The sequence below is a fragment of the Pristiophorus japonicus genome, chromosome 13, assembly GCF_044704955.1.
Source record: "Pristiophorus japonicus isolate sPriJap1 chromosome 13, sPriJap1.hap1, whole genome shotgun sequence".
In the NCBI taxonomy this organism is placed as follows: domain Eukaryota; kingdom Metazoa; phylum Chordata; class Chondrichthyes; family Pristiophoridae; genus Pristiophorus; species Pristiophorus japonicus.
The window spans coordinates 70,054,975-70,077,088 of record NC_091989.1 but is presented as its reverse complement, the minus strand read 5'-3'; the positions used below and the strand labels follow the sequence as shown (position 1 = coordinate 70,077,088).

General features: G+C 50.0%; 1 protein-coding gene across 5 annotated transcripts in view; it reads left to right on the top strand.

Moving 5' to 3' along the window:
- The window catches only part of LOC139278623 (GTPase KRas), an 83,378-nt gene that overhangs the window by 50,138 nt on the left and 11,126 nt on the right, over positions 1-22,114 (top strand). For 3 of the 5 annotated variants that reach the window (XM_070897622.1, XM_070897621.1, XM_070897620.1), the window contains exons 2-4: positions 5,201-5,332; positions 12,766-12,944; positions 16,689-16,848. In XM_070897622.1, the coding sequence (XP_070753723.1) occupies positions 5,222-5,332; positions 12,766-12,944; positions 16,689-16,848 (450 nt within the window). In that variant the 5' untranslated portion in view covers positions 5,201-5,221. Of the gene's footprint in view, positions 1-5,200; positions 5,333-12,765; positions 12,945-16,688; positions 16,849-18,710; positions 18,832-22,114 lie in introns of all 5 variants that reach the window. The other 2 variants (XM_070897624.1, XM_070897623.1) reach the window with 2 other exon arrangements.

Below are 22,114 nucleotides of genomic sequence, written 5' to 3'. Positions count from 1 at the left end.
GTCTCTCTCTCTCTCGTCCCCGTCTCTCTCTCTCTCGTCCCCGTGTCTCTCTTTCTCGTCCCCGTGTCTCTCTCTCTCTCGTCCCCGTCTCTCTCTCTCTCGTCCCCGTCTCTCTCTCTCTCTCTCTCGTCCCCGTCTCTCTCTCTCTCTCTCTCTCGTCCCCGTCTCTCTCTCTCTCTCGTCCCCGTCTCTCTCTCTCTCGTCCCCGTCTCTCTCTCTCTCGTCCCCGTCTCTCTCTCTCTCGTCCCCGTCTCTCTCTCTCTCGTCCCCGTCTCTCTCTCTCTCGTCCCCGTCTCTCTCTCTCTCTCGTCCCCGTCTCTCTCTCTCTCGTCCCCGTCTCTCTCTCTCTCGTCCCCGTCTCTCTCTCTCTCGTCCCCGTCTCTCTCTCTCTCGTCCCCGTCTCTCTCTCTCTCGTCCCCGTCTCTCTCTCTCTCGTCCCCGTCTCTCTCTCTCTCGTCCCCGTCTCTCTCTCTCTCGTCCCCGTCTCTCTCTCTCTCGTCCCCGTCTCTCTCTCTCTCGTCCCCGTCTCTCTCTCTCTCGTCCCCGTCTCTCTCTCTCTCGTCCCCGTCTCTCTCTCTCTCGTCCCCGTCTCTCTCTCTCTCGTCCCCGTCTCTCTCTCTCTCGTCCCCGTCTCTCTCTCTCTCGTCCCCGTCTCTCTCTCTCTCGTCCCCGTCTCTCTCTCTCTCGTCCCCGTCTCTCTCTCTCTCGTCCCCGTCTCTCTCTCTCTCGTCCCCGTCTCTCTCTCTCTCGTCCCCGTCTCTCTCTCTCTCGTCCCCGTCTCTCTCTCTCTCGTCCCCGTCTCTCTCTCTCTCGTCCCCGTCTCTCTCTCTCTCGTCCCCGTCTCTCTCTCTCTCGTCCCCGTCTCTCTCTCTCTCGTCCCCGTCCTCGTCCCCGTCTCTCTCTCTCTCGTCCCCGTCTCTCTCTCTCTCGTCCCCGTCTCTCTCTCTCTCGTCCCCGTCTCTCTCTCTCTCGTCCCCGTCTCTCTCTCTCTCGTCCCCGTCTCTCTCTCTCTCGTCCCCGTCTCTCTCTCTCTCGTCACCGTCTCTCTCTCTCGCGTCCCCGTCCCTCCCTCCCTCCCTCCCTCTCGCTCGCGTCCCCGTCCCCGTCCCTCCCTCCCTCTCGCTCGCGTCCCCGTCCCTCCCTCCCTCTCGCTCGCCTCCCCGTCCCTCCCTCCCTCTCTCTCGCCTCCCCCTCCCTCCCTCCCTCTCTTTCGCGTCCCCGTCCCTCACTCCCTCCCTCTCTCTCGCGTCCCCGTCCCTCACTCCCTCCCTCTCTCTCGCGTCCCCGTCCCTCCCTCCCTCCCTCTCTCTCGCGTCCCCGTCCCTCCCTCCCTCCCTCTCTCTCGCGTCCCCGTCCCTCCCTCCCTCCCTCTCTCTTGCGTCCCCGTCCCTCCCTCCCTCCCTCCCTCTCTCTCGCGTCCCCGTCCCTCCCTCCCTCCCTCCCTCTCTCTCGCATCCCCGTCCCTCCCTCCCTCCCTCTCTTCTCCGTCCCCTCTCGCTCTCTCGTCCCCTCTCTCGCTCTCTCCTCCCCTCTCTCGCTCTCTCCTCCCCTCTCTCGCTCTCTCCTCCCCTCTCTCGCTCTCTCCTCCCCTCTCTCGCTCTCTCCTCCCCTCTCTCGCTCTCTCCTCCCCTCTCTCGCTCTCTCCTCCCCTCTCTCGCTCTCTCCTCCCCTCTCTCGCTCTCTCCTCCCCTCTCTCGCTCTCTCCTCCCCTCTCTCGCTCTCTCCTCCCCTCTCTCGCTCTCTCCTCCCCTCTCTCGCTCTCTCCTCCCCTCTCTCGCTCTCTCCTCCCCTCTCTCGCTCTCTCCTCCCCTCTCTCGCTCTCTCCTCCCCTCTCCCGCTCTCTCCTCCCCTCTCCCGCTCTCTCCTCCCCTCTCCCGCTCTCTCCTCCCCTCTCCCGCTCTCTCCTCCCCTCTCCCGCTCTCTCCTCCCCTCTCCCGCTCTCTCCTCCCCTCTCCCGCTCTCTCCTCCCCTCTCCCGCTCTCTCCTCCCCTCTCCCGCTCTCTCCTCCCCTCTCTCGCTCTCTCCTCCCCTCTCTCGCTCTCTCCTCCCCTCTCCCGCTCTCTCCTCCCCTCTCCCGCTCTCTCCTCCCCTCTCTCGCTCTCTCCTCCCCTCTCTCGCTCTCTCCTCCCCTCTCTCGCTCTCTCCTCCCCTCTCTCGCTCTCTCCTCCCCTCTCTCGCTCTCTCCTCCCCTCTCTCGCTCTCTCCTCCCCTCTCTCGCTCTCTCCTCCCCTCTCTCGCTCTCTCCTCCCCTCTCTCGCTCTCTCCTCCCCTCTCTCGCTCTCTCCCCCCCTCTCTCGCTCTCTCCCCCCCTCTCTCGCTCTCTCCCCCCCTCTCTCGCTCTCTCCCCCCCTCTCTCGCTCTCTCCCCCCCTCTCTCGCTCTCTCCCCCCCTCTCTCGCTCTCTCCCCCCCTCTCTCGCTCTCTCCCCCCCTCTCTCGCTCTCTCCCCCCCTCTCTCGCTCTCTCCCCCCCTCTCTCGCTCTCTCCCCCCCTCTCTCGCTCTCTCCCCCCCTCTCTCGCTCTCTCCCCCCCTCTCTCGCTCTCTCCCCCCCTCTCTCGCTCTCTCCCCCCCTCTCTCGCTCTCTCCCCCCCTCTCTCGCTCTCTCCCCCCCTCTCTCGCTCTCTCCCCCCCTCTCTCGCTCTCTCCCCCCCTCTCTCGCTCTCTCCCCCCCTCTCTCGCTCTCTCCCCCCCTCTCTCGCTCTCTCCCCCCCTCTCTCGCTCTCTCCCCCCCTCTCTCGCTCTCTCCCCCCCTCTCTCGCTCTCTCCTCCCCCCTCTCGCTCTCTCTTGTCTTCTGCTTCTACCATCTCAAATGCCCCAAGGCAAGCCCTGGCACAATCTGTACAGGTATGACCAATGGTCAGTATCATTCCCACTAAATAGATTTTATCCTCCTTTTTAAAAAAAAAAGTCTCTGTTGGCATTTGAGCCTCGGGATAGGGGATGGGTAATTGGAAAACTGGCCCCTGCCTTGTGATCAGTTCAGAGAGCAGTCTGGTGCTGTTTATGCTAACTTTTAACTAATGACATGAATTGTTGAGATTTCAAAAAAATGTTCACTAACATTATATACTTAAAAAAAAAAAAAATGCTACGCACATCCATAACTGAAATAATTGAATACGCTTGACATTCAGTGGTAACCCAAAGTCTTCTAAACGCAAAGAGAGATGTGCAGTAATTCTCCCTTTTGTGACATAAATGATCCTGGCAGTGATTAAAGATCAAGCTATTGCTCATGAACGCTGCTGTAATCATTTCTTTTGTATTGTCATGTAGTGGGAGTTTTAAGGCCACGTTTGCATGGATGCTGGGATACTGTGGTACAAAACCGAATTGTCGTCAGCCTCTGGTATGCAACTGCATGGGTTTAGGATAACTCTCAACTCTTTATAATGGCTGGCCCACACAGTTGTTGCATTGATGAAAAGAGAAAAAGAACTTGGATTTAGATAGCGCCTTTCTCGACCTCTGGACATCCCAAAGCGCTTTACAGCCAATTAAGTACTTTTTGAAGTGCGGTCACTGTTGTAATGTTGGAAACTGCGCACAGCAAGCTCCCACAAACAGCAATGCAATAACCAGATCATTTTTTTGTTCGCGTCATGGGATTTTTTACATCCACCTGAGAGGCCAGACAGGGCCTCGGTTTAATATCTCATCTGAAAGACAGTGCAGCGCTCCCTCAGTGCTGCACTGGGGTGTTAGCCCAGATTATGTGCTCGTCTCTGGAGTGAGTCCTGAGCCACAACCTTCTGACTCGGGCGAGAATGCTGCCCACTGAGCCAAGGCTTGCAGCTAAACCTTGAACAAGAGTTGCTGAATAATTTTGCACAGTTTATATTAGCAGGTGACAAATTTTAATATAACTTTCTATTTTGATCTGAGTTTTCAGTTTGTGTAGCATTTTGGTTGCCTGTGATGGTGATAATCTAATTGAATGGTGGAGCATGCTCGAAGGGCTGAATGGCATTTTTTTTAAAGTGTTCTTCGGGATGTGGGCATCAGCAGTGGGTCGCACACTCGCCTTGGAGTCAGAAGGTTGTGGGTTCAAGTCCCACTCCAGGAACCTTGGAGTTTAGAAGAATGAGAGGTGATCTTATTGAAATGTATAGGATTCTGAGGGGGCTTGATGGGGTAGATGCAGAGAGGGTGTTTCCCTTCATGGTGAAATCTAGAACTAGGGGGCATAGTTTCAGAATAAGGGGTCGTTCATTTAAAATGGAAATGGGGAATTTCTTCTGAGGGTTGTCAATCTTTGGAATTTTCTGCCCCAGAGAGCTGTGGAGGCTGGGTCATTGAATATATTTCAGGTGGAGATAGATAAATTTTTGAGTGATAAGGGTCAAGGCTCATGGGGAGTGGGCAGGGAAATGGAGTTGAGGCCAAGATCAGATCAGCCATGATTTTATTGAATGGCGGAGCAGGCTCGAGGGGCCAAATGGCCGACGACTCCTCTTTATGTTATGTTGAGCACAAAACTCTAGGCTGACACTCCAGTGCAGTGCTGAGGGAGTGCTGCACTGTCGGAGGTGCCGTCTTTCGGGTGGGATGTTAAACTGAGGCCCCGTCTGCCCCCTCAGGTGGATGTAAAAGATCCCACGGCACTATTTTGAAGAAGAGCAGGGGAATTATCCCCGGTGTCCTGGCCAGTATTTAGCCCTCAATCAACATAACAAAAAAAATGTTTATCTGGCCATTATCACATTGCTGTTTGTGGGAGCTTGCAGTGCGCAAATTGGCTGATGCGTTTCCTACATTACTGCACTCCAAAAGTACTTCATTGGCTGTAAAGCACCTTGAGACGTCCGGTGGTCGTGAAGGACGTTCTATAAATGCAAGTCATTCTTTGGGCGTTGCTGGCAAGGCAGCAATTATTGTCAATCCTTAGTTTCCCCGAGTCTAATATGACTGCTCACTTCAGGGGGCAGCTTAGAGCCAACCATGTAAGTGTGGGACTTGAGTCACATATAGGCCGGACCAGGTAAGGACAGCAGGTTTCCGTCCCTGGAGGATATTCGTGACTAACAGCTTCATGGCCACTTTTACTTCATTTTATTTCCAGATTTTAGAAAAAAACAGAATTCAAATTTGTGATTTGATTTTGGGTTTGGACTCGTGTTCTCTGGATTACTAGTCCAGGAACAGAACCACTGCGTTTCTGTATCTGCCCCTGTACCCATGTCACCTTTTCCTTACACAGGTCTGTCCCTGAGCAAAAAAGATGACCGAGTACAAATTAGTGGTGGTCGGAGCTGGTGGCGTGGGCAAAAGCGCACTGACGATCCAACTTATTCAGAACCACTTCGTCGATGAGTATGATCCCACGATAGAAGTAAGTTTTCAGGTTTTTTTTCTCTTGAGAGCCAGGTGTGTGTGTTTAAACTCATTAACTTTCGATGTGGAACTGGGACATTCTGAATAAATGAAGCTAAGAGTGCACTAAGCAACGGTTCGTCCCCTGTTATTATACGCTCTTACCTTCATTTTTACCAAAATATCTTTATTCTGCTTCATCTTCCTAAAGCAGCAGAAACAGGTCCATGAGAAAAGATACCAACAGCAGAGATGACTTGGTTGAGAGGAATACTGGGAGTATCCAGGAGACAAAGACTTGAATAATATAAGAAGCGAATAATATAATTACAAGGATGGATTACACACATTAGGGTTGCATTCCCTGGAATTTAGATGGTTGAGGGGTGATTTGATGGAAGTTTTCACGATATTAAGGGGAACAGATAGGGTAGATAGAGAGAAACTATTTCTGCAGGTTGGGGAGCCTAGCACTAGGGAATATAGTCTAAAAATTGGAGCCAGGCCTTCCAGGAATGAGATTAGTCAACACTTCCACACACACTATTATGTTCAGAATAACTCCACAAGACTGTATACTGTAAGCTCAAACTGTTGTGACCTTGGTCTCTTTAATGTAACTCCAGAGTGAGGAAGCAGCATGGTGGACTGCCTTTTATACCTGCTTGCCCAGGGTGCACAGGTGACCCTTGGGTCTCCCACAGGTGTGCCCCCTAGTGGCAAGTCTTACACAATGGTAATGTTTACATACATAACAAAAAGGGTTTGGAACTCTTCTGCAAACGGCAATTGATGCTAGAGCAGTTAGTTTTAAATCTGAGATTGATAGATTTTTGTTAACCAGAAGTATTAAGGGATATGGGGCAAAGGGAGTTGGGTCGCAGATCAACCATGATCTCATTGAAGAGCGGAGCAGGCTTGAGGGGCTGAATGGCCGCCTCCTGCTCCTATGGTTTGGATAAGAAGCAATGTTTATACAGAAGATCAGAGCAAGGCGACTGATGGTTTCAAGAATGGAAATGGCTGGAATACCTTTCGTGGCCCGGCACACAGGCGTACATGGAGCAAGAACACCGCGGAAGACCAAGGAATCATTGGATGGACAACGTCAAGAGAGACTTGTCACAGAAAGGGATACAGATAACTGAGGCGGCCGGGTTAGATCAGAACCGACAACAGTGGTGTGAATTCATTCAGCCCCATTGTCGCTGATGGATGGGGGATTAGTCATAGAAAGAAAGACTTGGATTTATATAGCGCCTTTCACAACGTGCTTTACAGCCAATGAAGTACTTTGGACTACAGTCACTGTTATAAAGTGTAGACACACAATTTTGGACTGATATAAAATGGAAACTCGCACTGAAGAATCTGATGCCTGCATATACCAGAGGTGCCCAACTGCTTCCGTGCAAGGCACAGGCCGTTCTTCTGTGACTGAAATGCAGTTCGCTGTTTCACACTGGACTCCAATGAGAGAATAACATTGGACCTGATCAACCACAAGAAAACAGAGCATACCCTCCATTCTGGTGTGCAATAACGTGTACAGTTGGAACTACTTAGAATGCAAGTCCTTTTTCGCCAGAATAAGCCTCCCTCCCCATCGAGCAGACATGGAGGGGAGGGGGTGGTGAGGGAGCTGCCAAGTCCAGTTGGCTCCTAAACCCATTCAGTGGGGAGCCTGGTAAAGGAGCAACATAACTCGCAGCAAACAGCGTCTAGCACAAACTTCCAGCACTGCTGGAGTGGAGGGGATATTCGGGTTTACAGCTCGGCTATTGGCAGTAATCGGAGACAAGGACCAACGGATGGATGATGCTGCATTTATATAGTGCCTTTCATGACCTCGGCGCTTTACAGCCATTCTAGTACTTTTTGAATTGTACCCGCTGTTGTGATGTAAGAAATGCAGCAGCCAATTTGCACACAGCAAGCTCCCACGAACAGCAATGAGATAAATGACCAGATCATTTTTTTGCGATGTTGGTTGAGGGATAATTATTGGCCAGGACACCGGGATAACTCCCCTGCTCTTCAAATACTGCCATTGGATCTTTTATATCTAGTTGAGGGAGCAATCGAGGCCTCAGTCTAACGTCTCGTCCTAAAGACAGCACCTCTGACAGTGCAGCACTCCCTCAGAGAGAAAATCCAGATTTTAAGTAAAAGAAATAATCTGAAGCATATTAAAAGTCAGACTGACAGACTAGGTTTCAAAGTTCCTGGCCTGATCTACTTGCAGTTAGTGATCATCCCAGCGTACTGGGCTTGTGGATTTATTGATGTACAGTTTTTCATTCTCTGACACTTGATCTTTGAGCGGTTGGCCACCCCTGCTATTGATTCACCCATCAAAGGCTCTGGCTGGTTTTGTATGAGACTGAATTCCTACAGTCAGGCCGGTTTTAAGCAAGTGGAAGGAAATTTGAAGTAAGTAAAAACTGCGTGAGATGGAGCCTTTGTTGACTTTTTTTCCTTTCGGTTATTTTATTCACTTCTACCGGGTTTATTGAAGGTTTCCTTGCTGCTACTTGGGAGGTTAAAATGGATGAGCCCTGGGACATTTACATCGATGCAATTGACGCTGACTCACTCTCTCTCGCTTTTACTTGCTGTCTATCCTGAGCTTTCCGTTACATTAATCCACTACCCTGAAGGAGATAAACTTGTCAGAATACTGTCATATAGGAGAACTTTGCAGCTCTGTATTATAGCCAGGGGTGTTCCACTTTCCCAGTGAGGCCCTCTAGTGAATAAACAGTATTACTGTCACATTAAGATGTCAAAAGAATACTTAACTTAAATAATTTTTACAATCGAGTCCTGGACTAGTGAGCCACATGGTTTTCTTTGCTCTCTCGCTCTCTTCTCTCCTTCCTCTTCCTCTTCTTCTTTTTCCTCTTCTTGCTCCTCTTCTTCCTCTTCTTCTTTTTCCTCTTCTTGCTCCTCTTCTTCCTCTTCCTCTTCTTCCTCTTCCTCCTCCTCTCTCTCCTCTCTCTCCTCTCTCTCTCCTCTCTCTCTCCTCTCTCTCTCCTCTCTCTCTCTCCTCTCTCTCTCTCCTCTCTCTTCTCCTCTCTCTCTCTCCTCTCTCTCTCTCTCCTCTCTCTTCTCCTCTCTCTCTCTCCTCTCTCTCTCTCTCTCTCTCTCTCCTCTCTCTCTCTCCCCTCTCTCTCTCTCTCTTTCCGCGCTCACTCACGCGCTCTCTGTTCCCCACCTCCGTCCTCAGCAACATCTGGAGATTCGCAACTCACGGTGTGTATCTCAATCTTAAACAAGGACCTGATATTGATCAGGACAGTGGCTCCTAACTTTGTCCCCCTCGTTCCTGAACCTGTGTCCTTTTATCTTGCTGCGTTAGCAGAACTGAAAGTGACACTGCTTGTTTTTTTTCTCCTATCCCGTTTCAGTTTTTTGTATATCTCCATGGTATGTCTCGCCAGGAGACTGAAGAACTCGAGTTTATTAAGTTGCATGCCATAGCTTGTCTCTGCATCACCAGTGATAGGCGTCATCACTCCTCCGAGGCCTTCAATAGCTGCAGTACTGGGGTGAAGTGTAACCTAGGTACTGTACGACACTGACTATACTTGCATAAGAACATTAGAATTAGGAGCAGGAGTAGGCCATTCGGCCCCTCGAGCCTGCTCTGCCATTTAATGAGATCATGGCTGATCTTCTACCTCAACTCTACTTTCCTGCACTATCCTCATGCCCCTTGAATCCCTTAATATCCAAATACCTATTGATCTCTGGCTTGAATATACTCAGACTGAGCCTCCACAGCCCTCTGGGGCAGAGAATTCCAAAGATTCACCACCCTCTAAATGAAGAAGTTTCTCCTCATCTCAGTCCTAAATGGCCGACCCCTTATTCTGAGACTGTGACCCCTAGTACTAGACTCCCCAGCCAGAGGAAACATCCTCCCTGCATCTACCCTGTCAAGCCCTGTAAGAATGTTGTAGGTTTCAATGAGATCACCTCTAAACTCTCGAATATAGACCTAGTGTACTCAATCTCTCCTCATAAGACAATCTTCTCTCTCTTTTTCCCCCCCCCCCCCCCCCCCCATCCCAGGAATCAGTCTGGTGAACCTTTGTTGCATTCCCTCAATGCCAAGTATATCCTTCCTTGGGTAAGGAGACCAAAACTGTGCACAATACTCCAGGTGCGGGAGGTAGAGCTCTGCTATTTTGGCAATATAATCTGGCATCCTGTCTTAGTTTATTGCCACCTTGCACTGTTTTGGACACTGAGTAACAGGTCAGCTAACGTCACTACAAGCCTTGACTTCCCTCGTCACCACTTCTGCTCACCCAGTGACAAAATGTGCCTCCTGTTCTTAGTTCCAATGTGTAGCACCTTACATTTGTTCATATTGGACATTCACTTGCCAATGATCAAACCAGGTGCAAACCCTGTCGAGCTTTCAGTACGCTTTTGGGTACCTTCCTCCAGCCATTGTGTCTTTAAATTTGATTGCCATCTGTGAGGCTGAGGGACCCCATATCCTCTCCACCACCAAGGCCGCCCACTTCCACATCTGTAATATTGCCTGTTTCCACTCTTGTCTCAGCCCATCTGAAATCCTCATCTGTGCTTTTGTTACCACCAGACTCGACTATTCCAATGCTCATCTGGCTGGCCTCCCAGTTTCCATCCTCTATAAACTCTAAACTCTGCTTCCATGTCCTAACTCGCACCGAGTCCTGCTTACCCATCACCCCTGTGCCCACTGACCGATATTGCCTCCTAGTCCACTAATGTCTCAAATTTAAAATTCTCTTGTGTTCAATTCCCTCGCTCCCTCCCTATCGCTCTAATCCTCCTTTAGCCCTACAACACGGACAACTCGGCGTTCCCTCGGTTCTGGCCTCTTGTGCGACCCCGATTTACTTCGCTCCACCATTGGTGGCCGTGCCTTCAGCTGCCTGGGCCCTAACCCGCGGAATTCCCTCCTGAAACCTCTCCTCCTCCCTTTCCTCTTTTAAGGTGCTCCTTAAAACCTACCTCTTTGCCCAAGTTTTTGGTCACCTGTCCTAATATCTCCTCCTTTTGGATAACGCTCCTGTGAAGCGTCTTGGGGTATTTTCCAGGGACTTGAGCGCATAAATCCAGGCTGACACTCCAGTGCAGTGCTGAGGGAGTGCTGCACTGTCGGAGGTGCCGTCTTTCGGATGAGATGTTAAACTGCTCACTAGGTGGACGTAAAAGATCCCATGGCACTATTTCGAAGAAGAGCAGGGGAGTCATCCCCGGTGTCCTGGCCAATATTTATCGCTCAATCAACATCACACACACACTTCTGGTCATTATCACATTGCTGTTTGTGGGAGCTTGCTGTGCGCAAGTTGGCTGCTGCATTTCCCATATTAAAACAGTGCCTACACTCCAAAAGTACTTCATTGGCTGTAAGGTGCTTTGAGACATCCGCTGGTCATGAAAGGCGCTATATAAATGCGACTCTTTCTTTCTTAAAGGCGCTTGTATAAATGCAAGTTATTTTTCATGATTCCAGATTGTTTGTGTATGTTAGAAACAAAATATCCTGTTGCAGGCCTCCCCAGGCACCCCATTCAATATCTTTCCCAACTTTTCTGCTCACCCCAATTACAAACTAACTCTGCTTATCATTACGCTCGCTTCCTTTGCTTTTCAGTCAGTTTCTAAAGAAAGACCTGTTTGTTTTTGGGGGTGTTGGTTGAAGGAGCAATGCTGGCCAGGACTGTAGATGAAACTCTCTGTTCATCGGCGAAGGGGAAAACGAGTGTCATTTTAACGACACTCAGTACTGCACTGACCTCTCAACCGTACGTGCTCAAATCCAGGAGTGGAGCTTGAAACCATAACCACCTGATTCTGGTGAGAGTTCAACCAGCTGAGCCAAGCTGACATTCCTACTGCCCTCCATGTCTTGCCCTTGTAGTGTCAGCTGTGGCTCAGTGGGCAGCGCACTCTCCTCTTGAGTCAGAAGGTTGAGCACAAAAATCGAGGCTGACAATTCAGTGCACTGCTGAGAGGGAGCGCTGCACTGTCGGAGGTGCCATCTTTCATTGAGAGATTAATCCAAGGCCCCGTCTGCCCCCTCAGGTGGACGTAAAATATCGCATTTCAATTTCGAAGAAGAACAGTGGAGATATCCCTGATGTCCTGGCCAATTTTTATCCCCCAGTCAACATAAAAACAGATTATATGGTCATTTTCACATTGCTGTTTGTGGGAGCTTGCTATGCGCAAATTGGCTGCCATGTTTCCCACATTACAACAGTGACTACACTCCAAAAGTACTTAATTGGTTGTAAAGCGCTTTGAGACGTCCGCTGGTCGTGAAAGGCGCTATATAAATCCCCAGTCTTTCTTTTCATTTACTTTAATTTTAAAACCGCTTCTCCAGGCCTTTGGGAAGGTTGGGTGCACACGTGAAACTACTCCCTTTCCTCTAGTCAACCAGGGATATTATCTTTAAATGGGAAGGCAGGTTATAATCCTTCTAAAGCCATGTTGGTCCATTTTATTGGGTTATTTTTGTATTGTATTCTTACCGTTTTCTGATTTTTTTTTTTCCTAATGGGTTTGTCATTGTTTGCTGTGTCTCTTCACAACAATAACTTGTATTTATATAGCGTCTTTAACATAGTGAAATGCCCCAAGGCGCTTCACAGGAGTATTATGTGATAATAAATTTGACACCGAGCCGCATAAGTAGAAATTAGCGCAGGTGACCAAAAGCTTGTTCAGAGGTATGTTTGAAAGAGCGTCTTGAAGGAGGGAAGAGAGCCGATAAGGTTTAGGCAGGGAGTTCCAGAGCTTGGGGCCCAGGCAACAGAAGGCACGGCCACCAATGGTTGAGTGATTATAATCAGGGTTGCTCGGGAGGGCAGAATTAGAGGAGCGCAGACATCTTGGCCGGTGGGGGTGGTGTTTGTGGGGCTGGAGGAGATTACAGAGATGGGGAGGGATGATGCCATGGAGTGATTTGAAAATAAAGATAAGAATTTTGAAATCAAGGTGTTGCTTAACCGGAAACCAATGTAGGTCAGCGAACACAGGGGGTGATGGGTGAGCGGGACTTAGTGCGAGTAAGGACACGGGCTGCTGAGTTTTGAATCACCTCTAGTTTACGTAGGGTAGCAATTACATATTAGCCTGTTTTTAGGTTGAGAGAATGACTGTGCTTAACAAGTTCCCTTTTGTTTCTAAGTACTCTGGGGTACAATTCATCTGCCCTAGGAGTGGGGGCTATTGGCTTTCAGCCCCTCCAGCCGATCTAGCACCTCGGCTTTACTCGTATCAAAGTCCCAGAGCGCACCCAACGTGTATCTGATGTTGGATCATCGGCCCTTCAGATTCCCTCAAGATAATGACTGGTGCTTCCGTCCTGTGTATATTTACTGCCTTTTGAGGAAGTTACAATGAATGTTCTAACTCCCCTTTCGTCTGGTTTGTTCTTAGGATTCCTACAGAAAACAAGTAGTAATTGACGGAGAAACATGCCTTTTAGATATTCTCGACACAGCGGGTCAAGAGGAGTACAGTGCTATGAGAGATCAGTACATGAGGACAGGCGAAGGCTTCCTATGTGTCTTTGCCATAAATAACACTAAATCATTTGAAGATATTCATCATTATAGGTGGGTTTTAAAATGGGAGTCATGCTCTTCCACTTTCTAAAACCCAGTCCATCTAATTTGACATGTTTTGTTTGGTTAAAACTTTCTGACCCTTGTATTAAAAAAAAAAAATACCCCCGTACAAGTGCCGATATTTTGGTTATAGACTTGAAAAGGAAAACGTTGCAGGGGAGTGGGGATAATTACCTCTTTCAGAGAGCTAGTACAGGCATGATGGGCCGAATGGCCCCCTGTGCTGTAAGATTCTATGTACTTGTAGCATTTAAAAACTAATTTCCACACTCCTCATGGGATTTAAGTGTAGCGCACCTCTAGTAGTGTTTCAGTTTTTGATGGAATGCCATATAGGACACGACTGCTGCCAGTGAACCGGAATTAGTTGCATGTGCGTAGTCTCTTTGTTTGTTTTGTGGTTCCGATTTTTGGGGGGGGGAGAAACTGTTGGGTGAAACTGCTGTGAAGCCATTTGCAGCAATTGTTTGTTGCTCTGTGAAGAGGCTGTCGGGAGCGGGGCTGGAATGTCGGGAACAAGGAGCGGGGCTGGAATGTCGGGAACAAGGAGCGGGGCTGGAATGTCAGGAGCAAGGAGCGGGCCAAGCAGAAGCATCATCGAAATTTTAATGCGCAGATCACTTCTGCGCAGCTTCCAGTCATTGAAATCAGCTTCCGGTTCATTGGCAGAAGTCATTCTGTTGTTTTTTTTTTAAGTTAGGCAAGAATACTTATTAGAAGGTGGGTAGGCACAGTAGCTTAGAATATTGATCTATTACCACTGCATTCAAAGCGAGCTCAGACTGATGAAAGTCCCCTTGTACTTCTCACTGCTTGATCTAACGGTCCCAAGTGAATGAGTTGGGCAGTTTCCTATTGGATAAGGTAGCCAGTGCACGATTGTCTAAAAGTTTGGCATTGGTCAACACCAAATTGGATTTTTCACTCTGAAACCAGAAACACAGAATGTTGTGGGCTGTGGGAACGTCTAAAGTAGACTGGGAACACAGACTAAACGGTGGCACAATTGAGGAACAGTGGAGGACTTTTAAGGAGCTCTTTCATAATGCTCAACAAAAATATATTCCAGTGAAAAAGAAGGGCGGTAAGAGAAGGGATAACCAGCCGTGGATAACCAAGGAAATAAAGGAGAGTATCAAATTAAAAACCAATGCATATAAGGTGGCCAAGGTTCGTGGAAAACTAGAAGATTGGGAACATTTTAAATGACAGCAAAGAATGACTAAGAAAGCAATAAAGAAGGGGAAGATAGATTACAAATGTAAACTTGCACAAAACATAAAAACAGATAGTAAAAGCTTTTACAGATATATAAAACGGAAAAGAGCGACTAAAGTAAATGTTGGTCCCTTAGAAGATGAGAAGGGGGATTTAATAATGGGAAATGAGGAAATGCATGAGACCTTAAACAATTATTTTGCTTCCGTCTTCACAGTGGAAGACACAAAAATCATGCCAAAAACTGCTGGTCACGGGAATGTGGGAAGGGAGGACCTTGAGACAATCACTATCGCTGGGGAGGTAGTGCTGGACAGGCTAATGGGACTCGAGGTAGACAAGTCCCCCAGTCCTGATGAAATGCATCCCAGGGTATTAAAAGAGATGGCGGAAGTTATAGCAGATGCATTCGTTATAATCTACCAAAATTCTCTCGACTCTGGGGAGGTGCCATCGGATTCGAAAGCAGCTAATGTAACGCCTCTGTTTTTAAAAAAAAAAGGGGGGCAGACAAATAGGCGGGTTAGTTTAACATCTGTAATGGGGAAAATGCTTGAAACTATCATTAAGGAAGAAATAGCGGGACAGCTAGATAGGAATAATGCAATCAAGCAGACGCAGCATGGATTCATGAAGGGGAAATCATGTTTAACTAATTTACTGGAATTCTTTGAGGATATAACGAGCATGGTGGATAGAGGTGTACCGATGGATGTGGTGTATTTAGATTTCCAAAAGGCATTCGATAAGGTGCCACACAAGGTTACTGCAGAAGATAAAGGTACGCGGAGTCAGAGGAAATGTATTAGCATGGATAGAGAATTGGCTGGCGAACAGAAAGCAGAGAGTCGGGATAAATGGGTCCTTTTTGGATTGGAAATCGGTGGTTCGTGGTGTGCCACAGGGATCTGTGCTGGGACCACAACTGTTTACAATATACATAGATGACCAGGAAGAGGGGACAGAGTGTGGTGTAACAAAATTTGCAGATGACACAAAGATTAGTGGGAAAGCAGGTTGTGTAGAGGTCACAGAGAGGCTGTAAAGAGATTTAGATAGGTTAAGCGAATGGGCTAAGGTTTGGCAGATGGAATACAATGTCGGAAAATGTGAGGTCATCCACCTTGGGGGAAAAAAAACAGTAAAAGGGAATATTATTTGAATGGGGAGAAATTACAACATGCTGCGGTGCAGAGGGACCTGGGAATCCTTGTGCATGAAACTCTTTTGAGTCCTTGTGCATGAATCCCAAAAAGTTAGTTTGCAGGTGCAGCAGGTAATCAGGAAGGCAAATGGAATGTTGGCCTTCATTGCGAGAGGGATGGAGTACAAAAGCATGGAGGTCCTGCTGCAACTGTACAGAGTATTGGTGAGGCCGCACCTGGAGTACTGAGTGCAGTTTTGGTCACATTACTTAAGGAAGGATAGATTAGCTTTGGAAGGGGTACAGAGACGATTCACTAGGCTGATTCTGGAGATGAGGGGGTTACCTTATGATGATAGATTGAGTAGACTGGGTCTTTACTCGGCATTCAGAAGGATGAGGGGTGATCTTATAGAAACATTTAAAATAATGAAGGGGATAGACAGGATAGAGGCAGAGAGGTTGTTTCCACTGGTCGGGAGACTAGAACTAGGGGGCACAGCTTCAAAATACGGGGGAGCCAATTTAAAACCGAGTTGAGAAGGAATTTCTTCTCCCAGAGGATTTTGAATCTGTGGAATTCTCTGCCCAAGGAAGCATTTGAGGCTAGTTCATTGAATATATTCAAATCACAGATAGATAGATTTTTAACCAATAAGGGAATTAAGGGTTATGGGGAGCGGGCGGGTAAGTGGAGCTGAGTCCACGGCCAGATCAGCCGTGATCTTGTTGGGTGGCGGAGCAGGCTCAAGGGGCTAGATGGCCTACTCCTGTTCCTAATTCTTATGTTCTTATTAATGTTGGGGAAGTCAGAACCAGGGGTTACATCTAAGGATAAGGGGTAAGCCATTTAGGACCGAGATCAGGAGAAACTTCTTCACCCAGAGAGTGGTGAACCTGTGGAATTCTCTACCACAGAAAGTTGTTGAGGCCAATCCACTAAATATATTCAAAAAGGAGTTAGATGTAGTCCTTACTACTAGGGGGATCAAGGGGTATGGCGAGAAAGCAGGAATGGGGTACTGAAGTTGCATGTTCAGCCATTAACTCATTGAATGGTGGTGCAGGCTCGAAGGGTCAAATGGCCTACTCCTGCACCTATTTTCTATGTTTCTATGTCTTCTCATTGAAGGGTTCAGTCACGCTGTTGGGGCACAGTAGGGGGAGCATGTGACTATGCTGTGTCTGACCTGTGACTGTAGCTGACACTAACTGGAAAATAGCGCGTATTCACATGACACTAACATCGTTTTCCTGATTACACAAATTTACCACCAAAAAATGAATTTTAATGTCCTTCCAAAGACCAACTGCACTTTAAAATGGGTGAGAGTTAAATGCAGTAAAGTTTTGTGTTTTCTGTTTCGCAGAGAACAGATAAAAAGGGTAAAAGATTCTGATGACGTCCCAATGGTCCTAGTGGGAAATAAATGTGATTTGCCTTCAAGGACAGTAGACACAAAACAAGCCCAAGATCTAGCACGAAGTTATGGCATTCCTTTCATTGAAACATCAGCAAAAACGAGACAGGTGAGTGATGTGGAGCAGAGGCGGGTGAATGGAGTTTGATACAGAGCGGCCTTGATCCAACTGAATGGTGCAGAAGGCTCGAGAGGCTGAATGGCCTACTGTTCCTAATGCAGGATACATCAGTATTGCGAGCTTTGCAAGGCCACCTTATTAATTGTGGGAGTTGCTGGTGGCCTGACTCTGCTGAGCCTCGGTTATAGATGCGCCGTTGACCGCTTTTGGTCACTGATGGCCAGCAAAAATACGGAGCACTGCTTTCTCCAATGCGATATCTGTTCCATTGTGATGAGACACCAAGAATCAACCAGTATCCTAAATTCGCTTTTTTTAAAAAAAATGCAACATTTTACAAGCACTCGACAATACTGACTGCAGTTGGGATTCAAATTGTCGTTTGAAACAATCTGGGTTTAGGTAACCGATTTGTGTCTGTCCTGTTCATACAAAACTCCCAACTCATCAGCAATCTGCTGCCAGTCAGTTTAATAAACAATCAGAAAAATAATTCAATGAGAGCGAAGTGTATAACGGCACTTCCAGGTTATGCATATTTTTCTTGGAGGTGAAGTTTATTGCTGATCTGAAACCCTCGGTGGTCTTTCAGCATGGATTCCAATGATAAAAGTTTGTCTTTTCCCTTTCCAGCAAGAAGTAGCGCTGTTCCATTCATTATCATCAGGCAGTCCCTTGGAATCGAGGAAGACTTGCTTCCATTCTAAAAATGAGTCCTTAGGCGGCTGAACAGTCCAATATGAGAACCGTGGTCCCTGTCACAGGAGGGAAAGGGAGGGTGGGACTGGTTTGCCGCACACTCTTTCCGCTGCCTGCGCTTGGTTTCTGCATGCTCTCAGCGATGAGACTCGAGATGCTCAGCGCCCTCCCGGATGCACTTCCTCCACTTGGGGCGATCTTTGGCCAGGGACTCCCAGGTGTCAGTGGGGATGTTGCACTTTATCAGGGAGGCTTTGAGGGTGTTTACTGAGGCGTACGAAAGCATGGGCCTTACGCAAAACATCTGTAAGACAAAGGTGGCCCTCCGGCCAGTCCTCGCCGCACAACACTGCCCCCGAGTCATGTTCCATTGTAACGGTATTCAAAAGCATTTAATAGCACCCTTTGAAGAGACTGATATTTTTACCCATGTACAATGCTTAAATTGTGCTTTCGACCTGAGCAAAAATGTGTTGCACAATTGTGGATTTCTGCAGCACCGTGTTAAGATGGTGTGATTCTGTTGCCTGCTCTACAGCAGCTGTGTTATGTGGTCCGCTGGCCTGTTGACACCACCTGAGTAGGCCACATTACCAAAAGCTATAAACAATGACTTGCGCATCATTGTGCAATTGTCACTCGTGCTGCAATCTCCAGCTTGGAAGACACTGATGCGATCTCGAAATTTCTGTGCACAATTTGAAATCGCCCCATTGCACTGCAGTATGATGGGTGCACCATAATTTTTTGTTGGCGTCTGCAATGTTCACTGATGCTCCAAGGACCTCTCTGTGATTGACTCTAGATCTGTTACGAGTGCGTGGTTCTCCTTTCTCTGATGGATAATGAGCAATGACCTGAAATCTTCTGATGATTTGTGCATTCGGTAATTCTTTGGTGATGGTGTTTTTTAAATCTCTGCATGGCTAAAATCACAACTCCTTGTATGCTGGTGATGGGAGGAAAGTGGCAAATCAATATAATTGCACTATTCGAATACTTATTTTAATCTCGGAAGTGAAATAAATTAATATGGACTTCTGTATAAATTTCAAAGCATTGCTGTTGGTTCCTCCAGAACCTCAATGTTTTGCACCTATTTATTTTTTTTGTGCGAGTGATTATTGAAGGAGTTGTGTTTTGCAATGCAGAGAGTGGAGGATGCATTTTATACACTGGTACGCGAGATTCGCCAGTATAGGTTGAGAAAACTCAACACAGAAGAGAAGACTGCACGCTGTGTGCCCTTTAAATGTGTTGTGATGTAACAGGGTAAGTGGTGAGTTTCAGAGTACAAGATACGGTGCTTTATTGGGGGAGGGGGAACATTGTGGCATATTTAAGACCAATTACTTATAATTGTCCCTTTTTTGAATACCATGTTACTTTTATTTATCTATCTATAGCTATCCCTCCACGTCTCTATCTTTTTATATCGAATCTCTATCTGTATATCTAATTTCTCCCCTCTCTCTCGCTCTCTTTTTTTTCACTCTCTCTCTTTCTCTCTCTCTCTCTTCCCCCCCCCCCTTTCCATCTCTCTTTCCCCCACCCTTCTCCTCTCTTCTCTCTTCCGCCCCCCACCCCCAGGTCTCTCTCTCTCTCTCTCTCTCTCTCTCTCTTTCTTTCTTCCCCCCCCCCACCCCTTTCTCTCTCTTCCCCCCCCCCCCCACCCCTTTCTCTCTTCTCCCCCCCCCCACCCCTTTCTCTCTTCCCCTCCCCCCCCACCCCTTTCTCTCTTCCCCTCCCCCCCCACCCCTTTCTCTCTTCCCCTCCCCCCCCACCCCTTTCTCTCTTCCCCTCCCCCCACACCCCTTTCTCTCTTCCCCTCCCCCCACACCCCTTTCTCTCTTTCCCCCACACCCCTTTCTCTCTTCCCCCACACCCCTTTCTCTCTTCCCCTCCCCCCACACCCCTTTCTCTCTTTCCCCCACACCCCTTTCTCTCTTTCCCCCACACCCCTTTCTCTCTTTCCCCCCCACCCCTTTCTCTCTTTCCCCCCCACCCCTTTCTCTCTTTCCCCCCCCACCCCTTCTCTCTTTCCCCCCCACCCCTTTCTCTCTTTCCCCCCCCACCCCTTTCTCTCTTTCCCCCACACCCTTTCTCTCTTTCCCCCCCACCCCTTTCTCTCTTTCCCCCCCACCCCTTTCTCTCTTTCCCCCCCACCCCTTTCTCTCTTTCCCCCCCACCCCTTTCTCTCTTTCCCCCCCCACCCCTTTCTCTCTTTCCCCCCCACCCCTTTCTCTCTTTCCCCCCCACCCCTTTCTCTCTTTCCCCCCCACCCCTTTCTCTCTTTCCCCCCCACCCCTTTCTCTCTTTCCCCCCCACCCCTTTCTCTCTTTCCCCCCCACCCCTTTCTCTCTTTCCCCCCCCACCCCTTTCTCTCTTTCCCCCCCACCCCTTTCTCTCTTTCCCCCCCACCCCTTTCTCTCTTTCCCCCCCACCCCTTTCTCTCTTTCCCCCCCACCCCTTTCTCTCTTTCCCCCCCACCCCTTTCTCTCTTTCCCCCCCACCCCTTTCTCTCTTTCCCCCCCACCCCTTTCTCTCTTTCCCCCCCACCCCTTTCTCTCTTTCCCCCCCACCCCTTTCTCTCTTTTCCCCCCCCACCCCTTTCTCTCTTTCCCCCCCCACCCCTTTCTCTCTTTCCCCCCCACCCCTTTCTCTCTTTCCCCCCCACCCCTTTCTCTCTTTCCCCCCCACCCCTTTCTCTCTTTCCCCCCCACCCCTTTCTCTCTTTCCCCCCCACCCCTTTCTCTCTTTCCCCCCCACCCCTTTCTCTCTTTTCCCCCCCCACCCCTTTCTCTCTTTCCCCCCCACCCCTTTCTCTCTTCCCCCCACCCCTTTCTCTCTTCCCCCCCACCCCTTTCTCTCTTTCCCCCCCACCCCTTTCTCTCTTTCCCCCCCACCCCTTTCTCTCTTTCCCCCCCACCCCTTTCTCTCTTTCCCCCCCACCCCTTTCTCTCTTCCCCCCCACCCCTTTCTCTCTTTCCCCCCCACCCCTTTCTCTCTTTCCCCCCCACCCCTTTCTCTCTTTCCCCCCCCACCCCTTTCTCTCTTTCCCCCCCACCCCTTTCTCTCTTCTCCCCCCCCACCCCTTTCTCTCTTCTCCCCCCCACCCCTTTCTCTCTTCCCCCCCCCACCCCTTTCTCTCTTCCTCCCTCCCCACCCCTTTCCTCTCTCCTCCCCCCCACCCCTTTCTCTCTTCTCCCCCCCCACCCCTTTCTCTCTTCTCCCCCCCCCCACCCCTTTCTCTCTTCTCCCCCCCCCACCCCTTTCTCTCTTCTCCCCCCCCCCACCCCTTTCTCTCTTCTCCCCCCCCCACCCCTTTCTCTCTTCTCCCCCCCCCACCCCTTTCTCTCTTCTCCTCCCCACCCCTTTCTCTCTTCTCCTCCCCACCCCTTTCTCTCTTCTCCTCCCCACCCCTTTCTCTCTTCTCCCCCCCCCCACCTCTTTCTCTGTTCTCCCCACCCCACCCCTTTCTCTCTTCTCCCCCACCCCACCCCTTTCTCTCTTCTCCCCCACCCCACCCCTTTCTCTCTTCTCCCCCACCCCACCCCTTTCTCTCTTCTCCCCCCCCCCACCCCTTTCTCTCTTCTCCCCCCCCCACCCCTTTCTCTCTTCTCCCCCCCCCCACCCCTTTCTCTCTTCTCCCCCCCCCCCACCCCTTTCTCTCTTCTCCCCCCCCCCCACCCCTTTCTCTCTCCTCCCCCCCCCCCCACCCCTTTCTCTCTCCTCCTCCCCACCCCTTTCTCTCTCCTCCTCCCCACCCCTTTCTCTCTCCTCCTCCCCACCCCTTTCTCTCTTCTCCCCCCCCCCACCCCTTTCTCTCTTCTCCCCCCCCCCCCACCCCTTTCTCTCTTCTCCCCTCCCCCCCCCCCCACCACTTTCTCTCTTTTCTCCCCCCCCCCACCACTTTCTCTCTTCTCTCCCCCCCCCCCCCACCCCTTTCTCTCTTCTCCCCCCCACCCCTTTCTCTCTTCTCCCCCCCCCACCCCTTTCTCTCTTCTCCCCCCCCCACCCCTTTCTCTCTTCTCCCCCCCCACCCCTTTCTCTCTTCTCCCCCCCCACCCCTTTCTCTCTTCTCCCCCCCCACCCCTTTCTCTCTTCTCCCCCCCCCCCCACCCCTTTCTCTCTTCTCCTCCCCACCCCTTTCTCTCTTCTCCCCCCCCACCCCTTTCCTCTTCTCCCCTCCCCCACCCCTTTCCCTCTTCTCCCCTCCCCCCCCCACCCCTTTCTCTCTTTCTCCCCCCCCACCACTTTTTCTCTTTCTCTTCCCCCCCCCACCCCTTTCTCTCTTCTCCCCCCCCCCACCACTTTCTCTCTTCTCTCTCCCCCCCCACCACTTTCTCTCTTCTCTCTCCCCCCCCCACCACTTTCTCTCTTCTCCCCCCCCCCACCCCTTTCTCTCTTCTCCCCCCCCCACCCCTTTCTCTCTTCTCCCCCCCACCCCTTTCTCTCTTCTCCCCCCCCCACCCCTTTCTCTCTTCTCCCCCCCCCCACCCCTTTCTCTCTCCTCCCCCCCCACCCCTTTCTCTCTCCTCCCCCCCACCCCTTT